Source organism: Lissotriton vulgaris, chromosome 2_1 (assembly GCF_964263255.1).
Source record: "Lissotriton vulgaris chromosome 2_1, aLisVul1.2, whole genome shotgun sequence".
NCBI lineage: Eukaryota > Metazoa > Chordata > Amphibia > Caudata > Salamandridae > Lissotriton > Lissotriton vulgaris.
In genome coordinates, this window is record NC_141687.1 from 87,901,407 (window position 1) to 87,926,330 (window position 24,924).

General features: G+C 49.1%; 1 protein-coding gene across 1 annotated transcript in view; it reads right to left on the reverse strand.

Annotated features, from left to right (window-relative positions):
- The window catches only part of LOC147729621 (uncharacterized), a 259,655-nt gene that overhangs the window by 72,643 nt on the left and 162,088 nt on the right, over window positions 1-24,924 (reverse strand). Inside the window, exon 15 of the mRNA XM_086954017.1 lies at window positions 6,786-6,902. Within this exon, the coding sequence (XP_086810143.1) occupies window positions 6,786-6,902 (117 nt within the window). The remainder of the gene's footprint in view (window positions 1-6,785; window positions 6,903-24,924) is intronic.

Consider the following 24,924-nt stretch of genomic DNA (forward strand, 5'->3'; position numbering starts at 1 on the left):
GAGATGGAAAGACTTGAGCCCCAGAGTAGAAAACTCAAGAACCTGATGGATGCCAACTCCCAAGACAGAAAACAAAGGTCCTTTGAGGGGAAGCCAACGAGGATCGCTTGATACTTTTTGTGCACAGCATGCATTGTAGAGAAGGAGGATTTCTTCAAACAATTTCAATTAAAATCATGGTGGTCACGTAGTTAATCCATGTATACTATCTAATCATCTTTAAAAATAGGAACAACATTTGTATGATTCCAACAGCCCTGTATAGGGTTAGGAGGGATGCATACATTGAAAACCACAATCAAGCACAGTTCTTAAACAGACATTGTTATTTGAGAAGCTTATTGTGGTTTTGCCAGCTCAGGCAATTCCCAACCAGTAGGGACAAAGAGAGAGCAGAGGGAAAGAGTACTTAAATGTGTATGGAATGACGACTACTTTATGAAGTTCTCTTTAATGCTTCTGTGGCTAAAAATACCACATCTGCCCTCAATGCAAACCGAGCAACTACTTTGGAACTGGTTTTTAAAACTCTTGAACTGTGTCCTACCTTGACACTAGTTAATGGGTCCATGGCCGTCAGTGACTTGGACTAAGATTTTCAGCACGCCAACAGCGGCTTTAATCGGGTTGGATCCTAGTTTGGGGTGGGTTATAGGCAGGGCTCTAAGTGGGATGAAATAACTGGGGGGGAGGGGGCTCTCAAAGGGGCGTGGCTTAAAACTAAAGCTAAAGATCTGTGTTTAGCATAGAGTGCTGCCCGACTTGTATTTTGCTGTTTCTGTCATTACATCCAGATATAGGATACAACAAGTAACATCATACCTACAACAAGTCAGGACTATTGGCTTTGTCAATTGTAAATAAGTAGCAACTATGGCTAGTGTATAATATTGAAAAAGCTTCGACTTAAAGCCCTGGTGTCACTAGGACGATGTTGCTGCTCCTGAAGTTCAAAAAGTGAAGGGAAATCCAAAGAGAAAATAACTCTCTTAAGTATTCCCCTTCCCCTACAACACTCACTTGGCATGACGTGATGCTGTAATTTCTCCACTAGTGAGAAGTGAGCAGTGCACATCGATGTGCCTGCTGTCACTGCAGTCTGGAAAAAACGGACCGCCTATGCCAGGGCACAAAACAGAGCCCGATAGAGACCAGTTTCGAGACCTCCTTTAAATAAACTGCTGGTGCTCAGTGAGACCCGGCCGACTTAAAGCCCTGGTTATAGGGAGCATGGACTGTTTGCTATCTAGAAAGAGACACCCAACAGCTGTGGATTTTTCCTCAGTGAATACTCCGGTGTTGAACCCAAAGCCTGAAACCATTAAAACAAAGGCCAACGATATCATAAGAAGGCGCCTTCCTTGTATCATGTTTGTCTGCCACACATGCCCCTTTGATTGAGACTGTAATAATAAGCGTACAATACAGTAAAACTGGAGCATTATAAAGCTTTCTGAGTCAACCCAAAATAAGCTCCATGAGATAAGGGCCATTATTGTAGAAAATCTAGAGTCTTATATGTAAAAACTTTAGAAACATTTGGGTTATATCTCAGCAAAGAAAGGATGGTCCATCGTTTTTTTTCTTGTAAATAATATTTTAACTGGACTTTTTACTAACCCTGTAAATATAAAACATATAACTTGTATTTTTACCTACCTGTTACCTACCTGTAAAGAAATCAATCAATCAATCAATGCATTTGTATAGCGCACCACTCACCAGTGAGGGTCTCAAGGTGCTGGGGGAGGGGTGCTGCTACTGCTCAAATAGCCAGGTCTTGAGTAGCTTCCTGGAGGTAAGTAGGTCCTGGATCTGCTGTAGGAGGATGGGGAGGGTGTTCCAGGTTTTGACGGCGAGGTGGGAGAACAATCTACAGCTGGTGGTCGCTCTTTGGATGCGGGGGGCGATGGCGAGGTCGGTGGAGCGGAGTTGGCGGTTCGGGGTGTTGAGGTATGTCGGTCCGGTGTTGTGGAGTGCTTTGTGTGCGTGAGTGTGGAGCTTGAAGGTGATCCTCTTGTTGACGGGAAGCCAGTGCAGGTCGTTTAGGCGGGGTGTGATGTGGCTGCGGCGAGGATCAAGCGTGGGGAGACGTTCTGTATGCATTGTAGCCGTTTCAGGAGTTTGCCTGAGGCTCCTACGTAGAGGGCGTTACCGTAGTCCAGTCTGCTGCTGACGAGTGCCTGGGTGACCGTTCTTTTTCCAGTGGGGATCCACCTGTAGATCTTACGGAGAATGCAGAGGGTGTCGAAGCAGGAGGACGAGACGGCGTTAACTTGCTTGGTCATGGAGAGTGCTGAGTCGAGGATGAACCCTAGTTTGCGTGCGTGGTCGGTGGGTGTAGCTGCTGTTCCCAGTTCGGTCGGCCACCAAGAGTCGTCCCACGCCGAGGGGGTGGAGCTGAGGATGAGGACTTGTCTGAGGTCTTGTCCGAGTTCAGCTTTAGGCAGGTGATCTTCATCCACTCAGCGACTGGTTTCATTCCTTCAGTGAGGTTGGTTTTGGCGGTGAGGCGGTCCTTGGTGAGGGAGAGGATCAGCTGGGTGTCGTCGGCGTAGGAGATGATGTTGAGGTTGTGCAGTCGGGCGACATGGGCGAGTGGTGCCATGTAGATATTGAACAATGTCGGGCTGAGGGATGATCCTTGGGGTACGCCGCAGATGATCTCGGTGGTTTGGGATCGGAAAGGGGTGGATGCAGACGCTCTGGGTTCTGCCAGAGAGGAAAGAGGTGGTCCAGTCCAGTGCTTTGTCACGGATCCCAACGTTGTGGAGGCGTGTGCATAGGATGTGGTGGCAGACCGTGTCAAAGGCGGCTGAAAGTTCCAGGAGGATGAAGGCCGCGGTTTCGCCATTGTCCGGTAGGATCCAGATTTCATAAGTGGCAGCGATGAGGGCAGTTTCGGTGCTGTGGTTGCTGCGGAACCCGGACTGGGACGGATCCGGGATGCTGTTCTGCTCGAGGTAGCGGGTCAGTTGTCTGTTGACGATCTTCTCGATGACCTTCGCTGGGAACGGGAGCAGGGAGATGGGTCGGAAGTTCTTGAGGTCCTTGGAATCCGCCTTGGGTTTTTTGAGTAAGGCGTCGATCTCGGCGTACTTCCAGCTTTCCGGAAAGGTTGTGGTCTCGAAGGAGAGGTTGATGGCCTTGCGGAGATGGGGTGCGATGGTGGAGCTGGCTTTGTTGAAGATGTTGTGTGGGCATGGATCTGACGGAGAGCCGGAGTGGATGGTGTTCATGATTTTGGTGGTGTCGTCGTCTATGTTGGTTCAGGTGAGCAGGGGCTTGGTGAGGATGGTGTCCATGAGGTTGGAGGTCTCGGTAAGTGTCAGGGCGGTCAGGGTGTTGAAGCTGTCATGCATGTCTGCGATATTGCGGTGGAAGAAGGGGGCGAGGAAGTTGCACAGGTCTTGCAAAGGTAACATTTTATTGGTGTTGGAGAGCTTCTTCACGATGCTGAAGAGCTCTTTGCTGTTGTGTGCGTTTGCATTTAGGCCCCTCACCAACGACCCCGCCATCCCCAGAGCCAACCTACACGAAGGGATGACAGACGTAGCCAAGTGGATGATGAACAGCCGCCTGAAACTGAACTCAGACAAGACGGAAGTCCTCATCCTGGGCTCCTCGCCCTCCGCCTGGGACGACTCCTGGTGGTCCCCCGCCCTGGGCAGCGCACCCAAACCAACAGACAACGCACGCAACCTGGGCTTCCTCCCTCTCCTTGACCAGACAAGTCAACGCCGTCTCCTCGTCGAGCTTCAACATCCTGCGCATGCTACGTAAGATCTTCCGGTGGATCCCCATCGAGACCAGGAAGACGGTCACCCAGGCCCTCGTCACCAGCCGACTGGACTACAGCAACTCCCTCTACGCCGGAACCACTGCCAAACTCCAGAAGAGACTCCAGCGGATCCAGAACGCCTCAGCGAGAATCATCCTCGATATCCCCCGACACAGCCACATCTCCGGACACCTGAGAGACCTGCACTGGCTCCCGGTCAACAAGAGAATCACCTTCAGTCTCCTCACCCACGCACACAAAGCCCTTCACAACCAAGGCCCAAGATACCTCAACAGCCGCCTCAACATCTACACTCCCACACGCCAGCTTCGATCGACCAACCACGCCCTCGCTGCCATCCCCCGCATCCGGAGAGCCACCACAGGAGGATGGTCCTTCTCCTACCTGGCCGCCAAGACTTGGAACTCGCTCCCGACCCACCTCCGCCTGACCCAAGACCACCTCACCTTCAGGAAGCAGCTCAAGACCTGGCTGTTCGAGCAGTAGCGGACCCCCCCCCCCCTCCCCAAGCGCCTTGAGACCCTCCGGGTGAGTAGTGCGCTATATAAATGCTTTGATTGATTGATTGATTTAGGCGGTCTTTGAAGGAGGCCCTTTTGGCGGATCTGATGAGGTGATGGTGTTTGGGGATGGCGTTCTTGTGAGCTGTGTGGCTGTCCGGTGTCTGTTCCAGGTGCCATTTCTTCTCTATTTTTTGGCAGTTTTGCTTGGATGCCTGAAAGTCCGTGGTGAACCAACTGGCTTTCTTGTTGGGGTGTCTGTTGGAGGGTTTCTTGAGTGGGGCGAGGGTGTTGGCGCAGTCGTCGATCCACTGTCTAAGGTCGCGAGCAGTGGTGTCGGGTCGGTGGGGTCGACAGGTGAGCTTCGGGCGAGGGTGGTTTTTAGCTGGTCTTCGGTGACTTTGCTCCGGCATCGGTGAGGGATCTGTTGAGTGCGCTGGTGTGTTGTAGGTTTCCGGATGGTGAAGTAGATGCAGCGATTGTCGGCCCTGTGGAGTTTGGTGGTGTGGCTGAAGGAGACTTGGGAGCTTGCGGAGAAGATTGGGTCAAGCGTGTGGCCGGCAGAGTGGGTGGGTGTTGTGACGAGCTGTCTGAGTCCGACGTTGGCGAGGTTGTCAATTAAGGTGGTGGAGTTGGTGTTGTTGTTGTTCTCGAGGTGGAAGTTCAGGTCCCCGAGGAGGATGTAGTCTGTGGAGGCGAGGGCGTGCGTACTGACGAAGTCGGCGATGGCGTTGCTGAACTGTGGCCGTGGACCTGTGGGTCTGTAGATGAGGGTTCCTCTGAGGGTGGTGTTGGGATCAGTGTGGATCTGGAAGTGCAGGTGTTCGGCGGTGCGGAGGGTGTCGTCGATGCTGGTCGAGACTCTGAGGGTGTTCCTGTGGACGATGGCGATTCCTCCTCCTGTTCTGTTGGTGTGGTCCCTGCAAGTGATCTTGTAGCCGTCAGGGATAGCTATGGCAATGTCAGGTGTTGCAGTGGGGTTCAACCAGGTCTCCGTCAGGAAGGCGACGTCTGGGGAGGTGGAGTCGAGTAGGTCCCAGAGTTTGATGGAGTGTTTCCTGGCGGAGCAGGTGTTGAGTAGAAAGCATCTGAGGTGTTTGCGTCCTTTCTCTGTGGGTGGTTTGGTGGCTCCGAGGCTGGGGAAGCTGCAGCTGCAGCAGGAGAAGGGTCCTTGCGTTTGCTTCGGGGCGGCCAGGAAGCCGGTGTGTGATCGTCCGGTGTTGAGTGCGTGGAGGGTGCTGGTATCGTAGCAGAGACAGCCGTCGTGGCGATCGCGGGGGCCAGGGGTTCTGGCGCAGGGCGCGGTGCAGGCACGGACGGGTGCAGACGGGCTTGCCTTAAGCGTGCCTTTGGTGCGCCAGCGGCGCGGCCGTGCAGCGCCCACCATATAAGGGGATGTGGGAGGGAGGAGCAGCTGGGGAGCGGTAGGGGGCAGTGTATGGGCGAGCAGGGGGGCAGGGCTGCAGGGTACACAGCAGCTGGAAAATGGTAGGGCAGGATACAGAAGGCAAAAAGGGGAGAAAAACTAAATAACAGTGCAAAAACAGAAATAAAGGCAAATAACAACTAATACAATACAGGATCAAGGGCACAATTACAATAAGGCTGACAGAAGAGAAAGGGGCAGAACGAGCGCAGAGAGCTTACGGCCTACCATTGGTCACAAGGGATGAGGCGCAGGTGGTAGCCTGCGGGTGGTGGCGGGCCTCAAACTTCCTACAGCGGCAGCAGCGGGCTAGAGGACACGGACACACAGGTGGTGCTGTGCGGCGTGGGGAGCGGCCTACCTGAAAACAGGGTCAATAACATTGTTCTTTGAAGCTATAGCACTGGCTGGGCATTGAGTTACTTGCATTTTAGTTACTGTATCATGCTCCAAGCTCCTGGACAGCTTGACTTCACTACCATGGAGACTCAAGAGCCCAAAGAGAGTAAGTTGGTAATCCATTAGGAGTTTAACAGTACTGCCTACCCTGTGACATCAGGGATAAGACAACACCAGACACTTCCCAGATTACCAATTGCATTTGGTTCCTAAGAAATGGCTTCATGCAAGACCATATCATTGTTAATAATCTTTTAAATATGATCTGCTGGACGTACAGCTTTATTCTTAGAGAAACGTTAATAAGGTTAATAGGACCCCTTTTGTATCCATTTCCAAGTAGATGGATAATGCCAACAAAATGATGCATAATTTGATGTTCCTTGCAGAAAATTGTGTTGTATAATTTGGCCTTCTCTTGCTGCATATGTCCAGTCGCCCTCCCTAAACATCGGCACTTGCAATTTGGGATTTCAATCAGTTTTGTGCAGCGGATGCAGAGTTTTAATAAAATACCAACACTGGGACTAAAATAAAAAGCTACAGGTTCATAGATGACCAACAGGGCCGCTAAACCTCATTGCCTCCTATGTCATGGAAGACAAACACTCTTTGACCAATCCTTACTATGCAACAATAAGCCGTATATGCTGGTCACCTGAGATGGGTTCATGGCTACATTCTCCTCCTCCTGCATCAGAATGCCCGATCGGACTCATAGCAGAAGCGTCTTCACTTCGCAAACAAAAATCGGCCTCCAGAAACGGGAATCCTGCTGAAAGAGCCATAAACATTAGATTTCTCAAAGAAAATTATTGGGCAACATATTCATTAGAAAATGCAAACTAAAACCAGCCATATTGGAAACATGAAATGAGTTAAACCTTCTCCGTTTCGACCTTTTGCACCCATGTCTATGGCATATACATATCACTGCTTACAGTATATGAGAATATAGTACTATCCCTCTGTATTCTGTCGCTGACATGATAGACTATGCCCATTTGTAAATTGCACACAACTAGTTTGTGCACTGGGATGCAATTTGTGACAAATCGGTCATTTTGTAAATTGCAACACTGCACCATCTGCAGAGGATCGCAGAACAAAAGTGGCTCTTAATTGGTTCTATTCCCCAAATGTCTCTAAGGTCCTGATTATGAGTCGGTAAGTTTGGCCTATGCGTAATCCCAGGTTCATGCACAGGTCGGAATTATGAGTTGTTAGGTATTTAATGGATCCGACAATTATCAGCTAAACCTTCCCCTGCAGAAATTTAACAAGGAAAAACATGGTATTTACTCTGTAATGGAGATTTTGGTGTTTTAACCACCCAAATCCGAATGTTTTTCCCAACCAACTCGTAATAGTTGTTATTTATTGCATCTGATAAATAACAATATCCTGGAGTACATTATTAGGAGCAACAAATAACTTATCAGGAAAATGCTACTTACCCAGAATGCATCTGTTCTTGGCATGTAGAGCTGTAGAATCTCAAGCTTTGCATAAGATTGCCATCTAGTGTTGGGTCTGGATGTTTGCACTTGTTTTTCTGGAAGAAGTTTTCCCTAGTCATGAGGTAGGGGACTCCTCCCTTAGGTGATAATGCGCCTGGTCATAGACTCCATCTTAAGATTGTTTTCCGCAGAGGGTGAGAGAATGGAGTAGTAGTAAAGAATAGAGATGTTCATGCGTAAGTATGTTTAGTAAAACAGAGAACTACAGCAGTTACAGGTACCAGGGGAGGTGGGTGGGCATATGAGATTCTACAGCTATGCATGCCAAAAACAGATGCATACTGGATAATTAGCATTTTCCATTCGAGGTATGTGAGCTGTCGATCACATGCTTTGCACGGGGAGTGGGTGTGAGTGCCTGACAAGGCTAGGGCAGGTGGAGCAGTGGGTGCTTGTGGGAGGTGGGAATGAAGCAGAGGTGTTTGGTGTAAGCAGAGAGCGGGCAGAAGTGCTTGGCATGACTTGTTGGCCCTGCAGGAGTATGTAGGGGTGGTAATCGAGCAGTAATGCGGGGTTGGATGGGTAAACAGGCCGGGGGAAGAGGGCTGCCACTGGGACATACACAGTGCGAGACAGGGTGGCAGTGTCCGCAACTATCAGGTATTTGGGGAGGTGGGCTAGGCACAGTCTAGATTGCCGCAATGCATATGATGGGCTTCTATTGTCTGAATTGTTGAGTGGGTTGAGAATTCTTCACTTTCTTGAGATCTGCAGTTGTTCAGTCAAGCGGAGACATTGATATGCATAAATAATTGAATTGTTTGATTTATTGAGCTGCCTAGGTGTGTGACAAATTGAGACACAATACTAAAGTTGTCATCGCCTTTAGTATAATTTAATCTAATGTCACATTAGCGAGGGAGATGAGAACTATATAACTGGTATTTTGGTACATTCACATTCCACCCTCCCTACTCAGTACATTTACATATTTCAGACAACCCCAACAGTTACAGGATAGCCACCGCTTCGTGGAGACTGCTGTATAATCTATGCAAAGCATGTGATCAACAGCTCATATGCCTCAAACGGAAAATGCTACTTATCCAGTATGCATCTGTTCTTGGCATGTAGAGCTGTAGAATCTCATGCGCCCACCCACCTACCCAGGTACCTGTTACTGCTGTAGTTCTCTGTTTTACTAAACATACTAACGCATGGACATCTCTATTCTTTACTACAACTCCATTCTCTCACCCTCTGCGGAAAACAATCTGAAGATGGAGTCGATGACCATGCGCACAATCACCTAAGGGAGTAACTGTTGGGGTTGTCTGAAATAACATTTTAAGTACTGCTTGACCCACATTAGTTTGCTGTCTTGCTAACACATCTACACAATAGTGTTTGGTGAATGTGTGTGGTGTGGACCATGTTGCAGCTTTGCAGACATCGGTAACAGGGATATTCCCTAAGAAAGCCATAGTAGCCCCTAACTTGCGAGTGGAATGTGCTCTAGGGGGTACTCTGAGTTCTTTTGGCTTTTTGATAACAAATCTGAATACACTTGACAATCCACTTAGCAATTCCCTATTTGGAGATAAGACTGCTTTTGTAAGGTGGTGCAAAAGCTACAAAGAGTTGTTCGATTTTACAAAATGATTTTGTTCTTTCAGTGTAATACAAAAGAGCTCTTCTGACATCTAAGGTATGTCAAGCTCATTCTGCAACAGAGTCAGTTTGAAGGAAGAATACAGGTAATTCAACCGAATGATTGATGTGAAATGCAGATACAACCTTAGGTAGGAATTTAGGGTTGGTACGAAGAATCACTTTATCTTTATGTAACTGGAAGAAGGGTTCTTCTATGGTTAGTGCCTGTAGTTCACCCACTCTCTTCAATGAAGTGATTGCAATGAATGAGGAAAGCTGTTTTCCAAGTAAGGAACTGTAGCTCACATTTGTGCATGGGTTGAAATGGCAAACCCACTAGCCTTGTGAGGACTATGTTAAGATTCCATACTGGGGCAGATGGAAATCTTGGTAGTATCACCCTTTTTCTCCCTTCCATAAATGCTTTGAATAGAGGCACGCTAAATAGTAATTGTAGGAACTGGGGTCACCAGTTCCTCGGAGGTAGCCTGGCACAAGCAGGTAGGCACCCAAAAGCTTAGGTGTAAAGTGACCATACAGCACACACATCCACTGAGACAATGAAACACACACAATGACTGAGACCACACCAGTAAGTTTGATTCAAATCAATAAGCTTTTATCTAGAATCAAGATCTCACTGGCAACTCATTCAGGGAAATGTCAGTAATAAAGGGAGCAATAACTCAATAGTACATCCCATTGGGGAAAGCAACTATTCCATCGGGCAAGAGCAAACCATTTCATCTGGTAAAGATAGGCATCTCATCAGGTAAGTATAAAAATGTCATCTGGTAAAGATAGGCATTTCATCAAGTAAGAATAAAACATGTCATCTGGTAAAGATAAGCATGTCATCAAGTAAGAATAAAAGCGTTCATCAATCAGGAATACACGTCATTAGAAACCAGGCAACATCTCAGTAAGCCAAAGGCAACCTTCCTGTGGGTCAGAGCCCAGCCGTAACTGGTGTGATCGAATCCCCCAGCCAGGTTTAACTCGAACGAACTTGGGGCCTCCATCGGCCTTCTGCCCTCCTCCCCGGGGGTTTACCTTGTCCTTCGGGCCTCCCTGGCCCCTTGCGGCGGGTGATGGCGGGATGGGAGGGCTCCAGCCTTCCCGGAGACCTCACGCGGCCTGGGGTTCACTTTCGGCCCCTCTGGGGCGGTGGGGAGGGCCTCCGGTATCAGCAGGCTGTTCCCGGGCCTCCCGTGGCTCCCACGGCCCGGGAACCAATCCAGAGGCGGCACAGGAGGGACTTGGCCTCATGCACAATGGCAGAGCAGCTCCTGAGGGCGCAGCAACGGCAGTCAATAGCGGCGCAGGACGGGGCGCGGCCGGTGACGCGCCCGGCGCCCCCGTCACGTGGGGTTGATGTCGGCTTCGCAGGCCTAGCGTGGCCCACTGCAGCACTACGGCGGCCCTCTCCTCACGCCGGGGGCCACAGCGAGGATGTCGGCAACAGCAGAAGGGCCCTCCTGGTAAGGCCCGCGGCGGTAAACACCAGCACAGGGGCAGCCAGTAGCGCTCGAAGGTACCGCGCTTCACGGGGGCACTCAGCGAGGTCCAGGGCCGCAGCGGGGAGAGAACAGGTAGCGCTTCGGTTGACCCAGCGCGATCAACGGCAGAGTGGCGCTTGGCAATTACAGCGCCTCGGGGGTCACAGCGCTTCTAGCAGTCCAGCGCTCGATTGCAGCAGCGCTTTGCAGGCACGGCACTGGGGAAACACTCGATGGGGCACACCACAGTAGTTTTGGCAACAGCGCGACGATCACGCAGCGCCTCGGGGGCCATGGCAGTCTATGCAGATTACAGCGCTTCACAGGGGGGCACAGCAGGAAAGCGCTGGAGGGGCAATTCAGGCAGTTCAGGACCACAACTGCGACAGGGCAGCCCAGGGGGCACAAACTGGGCAGGGGAGCGTAGAGATGACAAAGCGCCCGTACCTTGTTGATCCCCAGTAGTCCTTGATAGCACAGGGGTTCTTCTTGGCGCGTGGTGGTTCCTGCACCCTTGGTAGTTAGTTTCTTGAGGGGGGGGTTGAGTTGAAGGCTGCTGACAGGATTCCTCAGCAGATCACTGCAGGTGGTCCCTAGGTTCCCCTCCCGCCGGGCCCGATCAGTGGGCTAGTTCAGTGTTCCTCACACAGCTTGGTGGGCAGCGCCTAAACCCTGTCACCCCCAGTGGTATAGGTTTCTGACTAGGCCCTACCGCCTAAGTCTTCTGCGTAGGTTCCCCCAGGTCAGTGAAGCCCCAACTGACTAAAAACTTTCCCTCCTTTCTTTATATAAGCCCAGGTCAGGTGACCACCCTCTAAGGTGGCAAAAACAGACTAGAAGGTTCCAGGAGCTTCCCTAGTCTAGCTATGGGCAGGCAAGGCAGGTTGGTATGGCAACAATGTTTAAGGGTTCCAGCCAGCTCCTGGCAACTAGAGTGCGACTAAAAAGACCACGCTGCAGTAGCAGGGGCCAGTGGCAGCCATGTTGGGGGAAGTGAGCACCTGCACCTTAGCATTGATTAGCAATGGGAAGGTGCTTGGAGACCTAAGGTCAACAAAAAAGAAGGTGGGAAAAATGAGACAAGGGCGAAAAAAATAGGGAAAGACCACCCTAGGGCTGACCGGTCTAACAGTAATAAATGTTGCATATTTGTAGCTAAGCTGCTATGGCAGCAAGATGCAGTATGATGGATGTATCGGCTAATGCTGACTGCTGTAATTACAATAGATAACACAGTATGTTCTGCATGGAAGCATCAAGAGGCTTGATGTGATTGTTATTGCAATAGATAACAAAACGTTTCCATTTGGCTACATAGAAGCTCTTGTGGCCCTTGTGGCTTCTCTAATAATGTTCATACACTCTGGTGGAAGGTTGAGCCAACCAAACTCTATGACTTCAGAAGCCAAATGGCAAGGTTCAGCTGTTTGGGATCTGGGTGTTTGACTTTTCCATAGCTCTGTGTGAGGAGATTGAGAGTTAATTGTAATTTTTGATGTGGTACCAGAGAGAGTTCCAACAGGGTTGTGAACCAGGGTTGACGTGCCCATGTTGGAGCTACTAGTATTAGCGTGAGTGATGTTTGCCTGAGTTTCCGAACCACTGATGGAATGAGTGGGAGAGGCAGAAAAGCGTAGACAAATATCCCTGACCAGTTGATCCATAGAGCATTGCCTTTGGAGAACGGGTGTGGATACTTGGAGACGATGCTTTGGCATTTTGCGTTTTCGGGTGTTGCGGACAGGTCTATGTGAGGGACTCCCTAAGCCGAGGAGGTCCGCAATCTGATTGTTGACTCCTGGGAGGTGTTCCGCTAGGAGATAAAGGTTGTGGTGAATAGCCCACTTCCAGATGTCCTGGGCTAAGTGGGACAGTTGGAGAGAGTGCCCCCCCCTGTTTTTGAATGTAATACATAGCTGTCATGTCGGTTCGGACTAACACAGCTTTGCCAGATAGGTGATCTTGAAAGGCTTTGAGAGCCAGAAAGATTGCCATAAGCTCTAAATGATTTATGTGGAGCATCTTTTGCTGCCGGCTCCACAGCCTTTGCACTGTATGTTGTTGAAGATGAGCTCCCCAGACAGTAAGGGATGTGTCCGCTGTTAACACTGTCTGTGGAATCGGGTCTATCAATGACCGCCCTTTTGATATGTTTTGTGTGTTCCACCACTGCAGAGAGCGAGGAGTACGGCTGCTTATCATCACTAGATCAGTTAATAGACCTTAAGAATGGTTCCACTGTCTGGCTAAACACTCTTGAAGTGGACGCATAAGTAACCTGGCGTGGGAGCCGGAAGTGACTGAGTGGGTTGAAATTTGAGTTTCACATTCTGGCTGCATTGGGATACGCTAGAGTCTTCTGAGTATTTAGAGAGGCTCCTAGGTAATCCTGAGGGTTGTTTGGCTGAAGATGTGATTTAACACATTGACTGAGAACCACAGCCGCTAAAGCAGCTGAATGGTTACTGAAGTGTTTGATGAGCCAGTCGTCCTGATAGGGAAATACATGTACGCTTTGTCTTCTGAGATGTGCAGCTACGACCGCCAGACATTTTGTAGAAACTCTGGGGTCAGTGGTGACTCAGAATGGAGCACTTTGAATTGGTAGTGTTGACCTGCTACCACAAACCTGAGAAATTTGAGGGGAGCCAGATGGATTGGGATATGAAAGTAGCCATCCTTTAAATCTAGAGTAGAAAGAAAATCGTCCTTTTGCAGATGAGGCAGTATTTGTTGCAGTGTTACCATGTGGAGGTGGCCTTACTGTATGTAAAGGTTGAGTTCTCGGAGATCCAATATGGTTCTGAGGGAGCCATCCTTTTTTGGAATTAGAAAGTAAAAGGTGTACATGCCCGGCCATGGGCTCTATGGCTTGTTTTATCAGCAGTGATTGTACTTCCTGTTTAAGAAGGTTTAAATGATCCGGTGGAAGTCTGTGCGACTTTGGGGGAATGTTTGGAGGACTGTTGATGAACTCCAGGCAGTAACCAGAATGGATAATTTTAAGAACCCCTTTGTGTGTTGTTATTGACTGCCACTTTAGTAGAAATTGTGACAGTCTTCCCCCCACATGTGTTAAGTGGTCGGGAGAACTATGGGCAAGTCACTGTTTTGTATTAGATGGCGAGGTACGTGTATTGGAACCTCTACCTCTGCCCTTGCCGTTGTTTCCTCTGTAATTGCCTCAATAGAAACCCTTGGAACGTGAGGGTTGAATATTGCCCTTGTAAATGGACGCAGTATCGGAGGAAGTGGTTTTAGATCCTGCTCGATAAATTGAGCGACGAAAGGAACCATGCCCTGGTGGAGACTGAAGTGCTCCCATGGATTCAGCCACTTCAGAATCCGTCTTCATTTTATCCAATGAAGTGTCTACTACTGGCCCAAAAAGGTGTTCCTTGTCAAAGGGTGTGTTTAGTATGAAAGTGTGAACCTCCGGTTTAAACCCTAATATGCGCTACCAGGCGTGTCTTCCTAAAAGAATACTAGTATTTACAGCTCTGGCAGATGTATCAGCAGCATCCAGGGAGCATCTAATTTGGTTGTTAAAAATTAACTGCCCCCCACGAACCAGGTCTTGCGACTTTGATTTGTGTTCTTGGTAGAGAACCTGGATGAGTTGCTCCATCTCATCCCAATGTGCTCAGTCATAGCTTGCTAGCAACGCCTGTGTATTGGAAATATGCCCGAAGCTAGTAGCCTGGGAGGCTATCCTTTTGCCTGAAGCATCAAGGAGTTTAGACTCTTTATCTGGTGGTGGTGCGTCTCCAGTAGTCTGGGAGTTTGCCCTTTTTCGTGCATTAGAATCTACTAGAGAATCTAATGGTAGTTGACCTGATATGTAGACTGGATCTGAAAGGGAAGACTTGTATGATACGTGCTCTAACAGGAACCTTAAAAATGTTGTCTACGTGTCCGGTCATGCCTTTCAACATGAGCAACATGTGAGTAGACTGTTGTGTGTTTTGTAGAGTCTCGAAAAAAAAGTCCTCTTCAAGGGATTTTCTGTGTAGTGGGACGCCATGGTAAGTAGCTGCCCTACTGTAGGAAAGTGGGTTTCAGTTGCAGTAACCCCTTTGCCCCACTACTTTTTGCTAGACTACTGATCACTTTTTATTTTTATTGCCCTGGGTCCCTGCCAATCAGGTTCCCAGGGCCTGTGTTCTTTCCTCAAAACTAACCCAAGTGGCATCTCTGGCCACAGGGCAGCCCCTGGTAAATGGTACCACCGGTAGCCAGGGCACTGTGACCAGGGAATACCTCTAAGGGCTTCAGCACTTATTGTGCCACCCTTAGAGGCCCTGTACCCTGACACTCACACACTGGCTTTGCAGGTTGCGTGTCTTGGTGCAGAGCAAAGTGAAGAGTCAACATGGCACACATCCCTGTGTGCCATGCTCACAAACCACTGTCCTGGCATACATCAGTCACCTCTCTGGCTGGGTGCCCTCTGGCTCACTGCAAAGGCCATAATATGTCCATCAGAACAAAGCATTCATGAGTAACTAAGGGACTCATAAGTTGATTGTAATCAGCATCGGGAGACACCGTATTGCAGAGACACAAGTCCAGGGCCCATTCGAAGTCGCATCTCAGGCAATGGAAAACAGACTGAACGCATGTAAAGTAGGAAAATCGAAACGATAATCCATAAGCTGCACTCAGTGTAGCAAGAGGCAGTGCACCATAGTACTCAAGCATCCGGGCGTGAAGGAGCCCTAGACGAGACAGCCCGTCTTGCAACACAGGTTGTGCATCCATTTTGAAATAGACAGAACAGCAATAGCACGCCAGCAGCAAGAGCCAGTAGCAAGGGAAATCCACCAAACAGGCTGGAGAAAATAGAATGGAAGAAATCTGGAATGACTCCGAAAATCTTTTGGAAGGAAGTCACTAAGCCACTGCTTACAACTTTAAAAAAGTGAGGCAGCCCCGAAGTGGAGGACGCATTGAAGATAGTATGAATTAATTCACCGAAGTGCAGGGGCAAATCAGTATTTAACAAGGCATGCACTTCTGTGCGGGTGTTTGCCACGTGAAGGACAAATGTTTCACGAGCAGATGTGAGGGCAACTTCTTTCTGGGACAATAGAGCTCTTATGCGACTCATCTTATTGAACTCTGCTTTCAAGGTCGGAACAAACTACACGTTCACTAACTGTAACAACATAAGCAATCCCTTTTATTAACCCACAACAATCCTCATTGAATTTGAATTTTGAATTTTAAAGTATTTATAATAATAATAATAATAGGGAGTTTTGTAGAGCGCATGGTGACGCCAGACGGCGTGTCCCCGCGCTGTGATGCTAGCGCTTGCAGAAGAGGTGCTAGGTGGACCACTACTGGGCGTAAAGAAATGTTTTTAGCTTAGCTCTGAAAATGGGCTCTGAGGGTTCCAGGCGTAACGCCACGGGGAGTTTATTCCAGCTGGATGCCGCCAGGTACCTGAAGGACCTGCCACCCATCCTAGCTTTGGACACCTTGGGAATGGACAGGCGTCCCGTGCCAGATGATCTAAGGGAACGCAAAGGCTCGTATTGTGTCAAGAGATCTTGTAGGGGGAGAGGTGCCCTGCCGTTGATAATCCGGTGACATGTACAGAGTGCTTTGAATTCCACCCTGCTTCTCACCGGGAGCCAGTGTAGTGTTCGGAGCGCGGTTTTAGATGCTGATCTTCTGGGCAGTCTAAGAACCAGCCGGGCTGCGGCGTTTTGTAAAACCTGCAGGCGGTTTAAGTTCTTCTCGAGAGTCCCCAGGTAGAGCAGGTTGCCATAGTCCATTTTGGACGTGACTAGTGCGTGCACGAGTGTTTGGCGGGCTTTAATGGGCAGGAGCTCCAGGACCTTCCTAAGGGTCTTGAGGGTCCCAAAACAGGAGCCAACCACACGGTTGACTTGGGGTCCGAAGGTAAGGTTGGAGTCGAACCAAACACCGAGGTTCCTCGCCTCCTGGCAGGGGATATGTGTGGGTCCTAGGCAGGGTGGCCACCACGCTGACGTCCAGGCCGCACGGTCTCCCCCTACCACCAGCACCTCAGTCTTGCCTCCGTTGAGCTTGAGACAGTTGGCAGACATCCAGGCAGCTAGATCTTGAATGCATGCTCTGAAGATGTCTGCCGCAAGACCGGGCGCTCGCGATAGGGAGATGACCAGCTGCGTGTCGTCAGCGTACGACACCATGCGCAAGCCGTGACTCTCCACTATGGTGGCAACCGGGGCGACATATAGATTAAAAAGGGTTGGGCTCAGGGACGAGCCCTGCGGGACCCCCTGGTCTAGAGCAACTCGCTCGGAGTAGCAGTCACCTAGCCTGACTTGGAAACCACGGCCAGATAGAAACGACTGGATCCATTTTAGGGCTGCACCTCCTACCCCTCCTTTGTTCAGACACTGTAGCAAGATGGAATGAGCTACAGTGTCGAACGCAGCGCTAAGATCAAGTAGGATCAGGGCCATTGTTTGGCCCTCGTCGACGCCCTGCCTGATGGTTTCGGATGCCATGAGAAGCGCTGACTCCGTTGAGTGTCGAGGCCGGAATCCAAACTGGGTGGGATGTAGAAGATTGGAATTCTCCACAAATTGCATTAACTGCAAATTAGCCACCTTTTCCGCCACTTTAGAGAAGTAGGGTAGGAGGGAGATGGGACGCAAATTCTCCAGCTTTTCGAAGCTTATGTTTGGCTTTTTGCGGAGGGGGAGCACCACAGCTTGTTTCCATTCCACAGGCATACTGCTGGATTTAAAGGAAACATCCAGCAGATGCCTAATGTATAGAGCGCACGTTTACCAAGCGGTTTCTTGGCGCTAGGGATGCAGACCCGTGGTCAGGGCAGGAGGAAAGCCGCTAATGTGGGAAGGCTTGAGAAAAGAGAAAAGTTTTAAGGGCTTTTCGGAACTCTGAATAGTGCGAGGAAGACCTGAGGGAGAGAGGAAGAGAGTTCCAGAAGACAGGGGCAAGGGTGGAGAATTTCATGCCTCCCAGTTTCTTTCTCCTAAATCGAGGAACAGAGAGAAGGAATTGGAAGGAGGAGCGCAGCTCTCTGCAGGGGAGATAGGCCTTAATTTCTGAATTGATAAATGCAGGAGCCGTCCCTGCCCGAGCCTGAAAGGTGATTCAACCCATCTCGAAAAGGGATTGTTCCCGAATAGGGAGCCAGTGTAAAGCTTTAAGTAGCGGAGTAACGTGATGGGACTTAGGGAGGTTGTATGCAAGTCGGGCGCCTGGTTTTGCACCAGCTGAAGGCGCCGTAAGTCATAAGCTGGGATCCCGAGGTATAATGCGTTGCCGTAGTCAATGCGAGACATGACCATGGCTAAAAGTTTCAGAGCAGAAAGGGAGAAAAAACGGGAAATTTCTCGGTTGGTGCGAAGAACTAAAAAGCAGGAAGAAACATCTGGGAGTGCAATGTAAGATGATCATTAAATTTTATCCCTAAAGTCTTTACTGAGGAAGAGGGAATGGGGGAGAACCCAAGGAGGGAGGCCAAAATAAGGGGTTCCAGGGACTGGAGCAACCACCTGTAAGGACCAATTCGGTTTTGTCAGGGTTTAACTTCAGGTGGTTGTAATTCATCCAGTCCCTGATAAAAATCATGATGGACTGAAAATTATGAATGGCGTCAGTGGAAGAGGACAAATCAAAATAACGCAAAAACCAGAGGGAAGATGTACAAGTTAAACAACAGGGGGGACAGGGAGGAACCTTGTGGAACGCCGCATAAAACCCTGCGAGAAGGTGCAGAAAAATCGGCCAGATGGACTGCCTGGGTGGGGTCCCTTAGGAAGGAGGAAAGCCAAACCAGGGCCGATCCCCTGATGCCAGCCACCCTGACACGGGTAGGATGGAATGGTCAACCGTGTCAAAGGCGGCGGATAGATCAAGAAGGACCAGGGCCTGGGGCAGATTGGTATCCATTCCCTCTCTGAGGTTGTCCATGACGGACAGGACTACCGACTCCGTAGAGTGCCTAGGGCGAAAGCCTGCCTGACAAGGGGCTAACCTGCCAGTTTCCTCAACAAAGGCACTGAGCACTTGGGTGACATATCATTCCAAGATTTTGCCAAGAAAGGGAAGGAGAGAAATGGGGCGGTAATTGACCATAGAGGTGGGGTCGACACCAGGTTTCTTTATTATAGGAATTATGGTGGCAGATTTGTGCAGTTGCGGGACGATGCCCTGGGCAAGGAACCATTGAGAAAAGTAAGGGGAGATGAGGGACATGCCAAATAAATTTGTCTGAGGGTTCGTGCAGGACAGATGTCCAGGGGAGAACCAGACTTGACCCTTAGAAGTAGGGATAGAAACATTTCCCGAGTCAAGGGAGGGATGTAATCGAGGAATGACTGATTGAGTGGAGGCTGAGGGTCAGAGAAAAGGGGGGTGAAATGTTGGACTTAATAGTAGAGATTTTCTCAACAAAAAAACTTATTAAGCGAGTCACAGAGGGCCTGGGAAGGGGAGGGTTTGAGAGAGACTCTGTCGGAAAAGGCTAGGTCCTGCACAATTGAGAAAATTTGTCTGGGTTGGTTTTCAGCAGCGAGAACCTTCAGGAAGAAGTAATTTGTCTTAGCAGTAAGAATGGCTTTTTTGTATAGATTAAGAAGTGAGGTGTATTGTAGTTTGAGTATAGAGCAGTAAGCATGCCGCCAGGCGCGCTCTGCCCACCGAACCGCAAGCTTTCTCTCTTTGAGTTTGGCGTTAAACCACCGGTTTGCGTCATTGGCGCGCCTGGCCGCAATGCGTCTCAATGGGGCTACTTGATCGCACCCACTAGCAAGCCATTTGTTGATGGAATCTGCTAGAGCGGAGGAGGATAGGTCTTTAATGTCAGGAGTTGAGGCAGAAAGAGATAAGCAGAGGGAAGCCATGTCAACGTGGTTCCAATTGCGCGCCCAGGTGTTCTTTTGAAGGGAGGGTCTTATAACAATAGTAGGGTGAAGGATGAAGGAAACTAAAGAGTGATCTGACCAGGCACATGGTGAAACTACGGGGGAAGAGACTGGGCAATTAAGCGACCAAACCTGGTCCAAGATGTGACCATGAGTGTAAGTAGGGATGTGAACATGAGATAAAAAATTAAGGCTATGAAGAGATTCAGAGAAATCTTTAGACATATGATCCTCTGCAGGGTCCGACGGCCAAAAGTTAAAATCCCCTAGTACAAGAACGGCGGAGTGGTTCACGGCCAGGGTGGCCAGAAGTTCCTGCACAGCGGGGATAAAGTGAGGCGTGGAATGAGGGGGCGATACATAAGCAAACAGGTCAGAGGCGTTTGGAAGGAGGCGGAACGGACGACTAAATAGTCGACCGATGTGATGGGAGGGGTTGATAACAGCTGGAAATGGAATTCGGATCGAGCAATCAGGGCAACGCCGCCACCAGCTTTCCCCGTGGGTCGGTCAGCACGGATAGCATAGTAGGGCGAAGGGAAGGCCGCTAATAGAGAATCGGGGCAAAACCAGGTCTCTGTGATGAACAGAAGATCGGGTTTGTGAGTGTCAAGCAAAACAAATAATTCATGATAGTGTTTGACGGCCGATCTAGTGTTCAGCAGGCAGACCGAAATGGCAGAGACAGCGTTAATAGGGGAGTGCTGCTCCCGTGAGGGTTGTTGAGGGGAGGACGAGTAAGATAGGTGGGGTAAAGGTAGTGGAGCGGGAATAGTCTGCCTAAGCTCAAGAGAGGCGATACGGGCAATGGTGGAGGGTCCCAGTGGCCACGAATCTTGAAGGGAGTGTACCTGGACTGAGGAATAGGTATAAAAACCGGCATAGTAAGGGGCCCCGGGCCCCGGCTGGCCGCGGACGGGCGCAGACGGGCTTGCCTTTGGCGTGCCGCCGGCGCGCCCGCTGCGCGTTCGCATGGGGCGTCTCTTATCTAGGGCTGGGAGCGCAATGACTGGTGCGCTAGCTTTGGAATCACCACTGCCCCTCCTAAGATGGCGCCCGCTACCCCGTCAGCCCTCCGGGACAATCGGCACTCAGCCGTGCCGGACCAGGGCTAGGGGAGCGGGAGAAGAGCAAGAAGGACAAGCAGCAGCAAGGTAGGAACAAAAAATAACAGTTTTAAAATAGTGCAGCAATTAAAATAACGAGGCAAGCCCACACGCGACCGCAGCAGCCTCGAACCCACTGCCACTGGGTTTCTAGCATCTAGCATTGTTCAAAAGTAAATAACTCCCGTTAGCCAGCAACTTGAATGTGGGAACGATTGCAGGCATGGGTGTACCTTTCAAAACACAGGCTAAATTAGGCTTGTTTTGGTTGCAAGAGCCATGTAATTGGATATGTCGACACATAAAGGAATGATCCGGTGTTTCAGTGCATTCTTCACCATTCAAATAAGCTTCTCTTCCCTCCCTAAGACATCTACATGTAAAAGGAAGCGACCAGGCTTTATGGAGATTAGAACTTCCAAGAGGCTCTTATCTGCCAATTGCAAAGTACTTGACACAATTTTTAAATGCAAATAATGGAAACGGCAGAGTTATTAAACCATGAATAAGCCACGTAGCAGCATTGGCTTCCGCCACAGAAAACGGTAAAGGCTCTAACTTCTCAATGTGTAACATGGAAAAAGAAGCATCCTTCATTGATAGTAAGTGTTGCTTGTCAGTCAAATTAAAAGGGGCAAATAAGGATGACGTATTCATGTAATGCCACAGCACTTTTCCCGCCTTTAGCGTCTGCAATGTCCATGCAAATTGCCTAATGGAACGCAACTGATTCTGACCGTGGTACAAAGCGGACACTTCATCCTGCACAATATCTACAACAGATGACACAATATTATCTAATGTGTAAATGCGAGAAGAGAGCGTGTTAATGCTGTTATCTACAACTGCTAGCACTTTTTCTAAATTAGCTTGATCTATAGCCCTAAGGCGAGTAGCCGCCTCAACCTGGGAAGCTTTCCAGATTTCGTTATAAACAGCATATATCCATCTTTTTGATCTATCTTTACCCGGGCCTTTAATAAAATCATTCAGATCAACATCATCAGTCAGTTTAGATAAATGCAGTTTAACGGACGCCAAGGTAGAATGTTTGAGCCAGTTCTGACACAATTTGCCTACAGAATAGGTAGTCACAGAATGGCCACTTTTAAAACCTAGAAAACGATCCTGGCATGAATCAGCACTTCTGTGCCAGAGCAACCAGCCCTCGGGATCCAAACTGGATATGTTAAAGGAGGAATTCAATAATGGAGTTTGTAACTCTCTCACAGAAAATTTAGTAGTATTACCCCAACCTGAATAATCCTCTAAATCAGGAAAAGAAGGAGCATTTAATTTTTTAGGAGTAGCCAATCCAAAGCATGTTGTCTGTGAAATAGTAGAATTAAAAAACAACATATGGTTAGGGATGCAAAGCCTCAGTGCCTTGCACTAGCCAGCTTTTAGAACCCCAAACTGATAAAAGGTCAATTGCATCCTTCCACAACTCGTAGCCCCCAACAGCAAACTGGTCTAGAAAGGACTTCGAATACTATAATTTGATATCGGTAAGTCTAACTTTGGAAATGGATTTCTCAGCCATTTTAAATAAAAGGCGTTAGGATTAGATTGATTAAAATCTGTAAAGTAAGTGAACCTTTTCAAAAAGGTAGCAGAGCTGCCTTGTATAGGAGCAGGACAGTGTTCCCACTGGGCGTAATTTACAGTGAGCCTCCTGGTATTAGCTTTATGTAGGTAGTGATTGCCAAAATGTTGATAACAATACAGATCACCGTAATTAGCAGACTCTAAGTACAAGTCTTGTCTTCAGCATCAAAGGCAGCATAATATTCCAAATCAGAAAACAAGGATTCAACGGCCTGAACATCCCAAACATCTGAACGTATATTATGTTTAACCACATCCCCCATAGACACTCTAAGCACATTAGGGACATTTATAACCTCATTGGGCCCATGAATTTGAAATCAAACCGCATCCCATTTGATGGGAGGGGTTGATAACAGCTGGAAATGGAATTCTGATCGAGCAATCAGGGCAACGCATACTAGGGCGAAGGGAGGGCCGCTAATAGAGTGGGACGAGAATCGGGGCAAAACCAGGTCTCTGTGATGAACAGAAGATCTGGTTTGTGAGTGTCAAGCAAAACAAATAATTCATGATAGTGTTTGACGGCCGATCTAGTGTTCAGCAGGCAGACCGAATGGCAGAGACAGCGTTAATAGGGGAGTGTTGCTCCCGTGAGGGGTGGTGAGGGGAGGACGAGTAAGATAGGTGGGGTAAAGGAAGTGGAGTGGGAGTAGTCTGCCTAAGCCCAAGAGAGGCGATATGGGCAATGGTGGAGGGTCCCAGTGGCCACGAATCTTGAAGGGAGTGTACCTGGGCTGAGGAATAGGTATAAAAACCGGCATAGTAAGGGGCCCTGGCCCATGCCGGCCGCGGACGGGCGCTTGCCTTTGGCGTGCCGCCGGCGCGCCCGCTGCTCGTTCGCATGGGGCGTCTCTTATCTAGGGCTGGGAGCGCAATGACTGGTGCGCTAGCCTTGGAATCACCACTGCCCCTCCTAAGATGGCGCCCGCTACCCCGTCAGCCCTCCGGGACATTCGGCACTCAGCCGTGCCGGACCGGGGCTAGGGGAGCGGGAGAAGAGCAAGGAGGACAGGCAGCAGCAAGGTAGGAACAAAAAATAACAGTTTTAAAATAGTGCAGCAATTAAAATAACGAGGCAAGCCCACACGCGACCGCAGCAGCCTCGAACCCACTGCCACTGGGTTTCTAGCATCCGCTGCAAGCTCGCATGGGGCGTCTCTTATATAGGGCTGGGAGCGCAATGACTGGTGCGCTAGCCTTGGTATCACCACTGCCCCTCCTAAGATGGCCCCCGCTACCCAGTCAGCCCTCTGGGACATCCCAATCATCTGAACGTATATTCTGTTTAACCACATCCCCCATAGACACTCCAAGCACATTAGGGACATTTTTAACCTCAGTGGGCCCATGAATTTGAATACAAACCCATCTAAGACAGGCCAAGCTGTGATGTTAAAAAAAGCCAAGTCTCTCTGCACTCTGTGCGATGAGGAATGGGGAGCCAAAGTTACATTGATATGTCGAATGTCAGTTCTCTCCTCGACATAGTGTCCATTGATGAGACGGAAAAAATTAAATACAAAACCAATCGACATAAAAAGGTAAACCGAAAAAAATCACCATCCAAATATAAGTCCAAGGGGGAATCAAAAAATGTTTTTCAAACAGTCTTGCCAAAACAGAAATCTTCGAGGGCTTTTTAGATGTGTGGGAAGCAGTGTCAAATGAAAATCTGGATTCTGTAGCCAAGCGAGTTTGCAAATTAGGCATCGATAAGACCGTAGGATAAGTATATTTCATTATCATCATGTTGAGTACCAGGCAGTATACTCAATATAGGACTGGAAATTGCAGGCAACTCGAGAGCAACATCAGGCACAGGATTGGAAACCGGGGCCAAAACAGAATTTCTCAAAATCAAAGGACATGAGTCTGCCAGTGTCCTACTAAAAAGAATCGGCCACTCTGTGTATCTTGACATTGTCAATGGAGATATACCTGTTCTCCTTACGACCTAGAAGTGGTGGTAAAATGACTGTTCTTGTGCCCCTCACACCAAGCACAATAACCGGAGCTCGATAAGAGGGACCAAATTCTTTCTTGTTCTCGATCTTCTCACGAACCAGTTCTCCAACTTGGGGTAGTCAGCCAACTACCGGGATCTGCAACGCATCATAAGAGGTGGAGGGCAAATGTTCCTTTGCAAGACTGTCTCTTGTCTTTTGTAGATCCTGTAAAACATTGCAATGTTCATCTATGTTAAAGGAGGCAGCCTGAGCCACCAAGTCTAGACCGTCAAGGACCGGTACATACATCTTGATACCAAAGAGCATTTCGTATGGGGTCCGTCCACCCAGAGACCTTCTAGGGAGATTATTAAGAGCATGGTGCACGCCATTGAGATGGGCCAGCCAGTTCCTGCCAGTGCCTATAACTCGAGCCGTTAAAGACTGCTTTAAATCTCGGTTCATCCGTTCCACAACACTATTACCCTCAGGTCTGTATGGAGACGAAAACTTGACTTGGAACCCCAAAAAAGTCATGGCATCCTTATACGACTTAGAGGCGAAAGCCGGACCCTGATCCGAATGGAAGGTACCACAGGCAAAAATCCCTACAAAGGTACGCAAGTCTCTT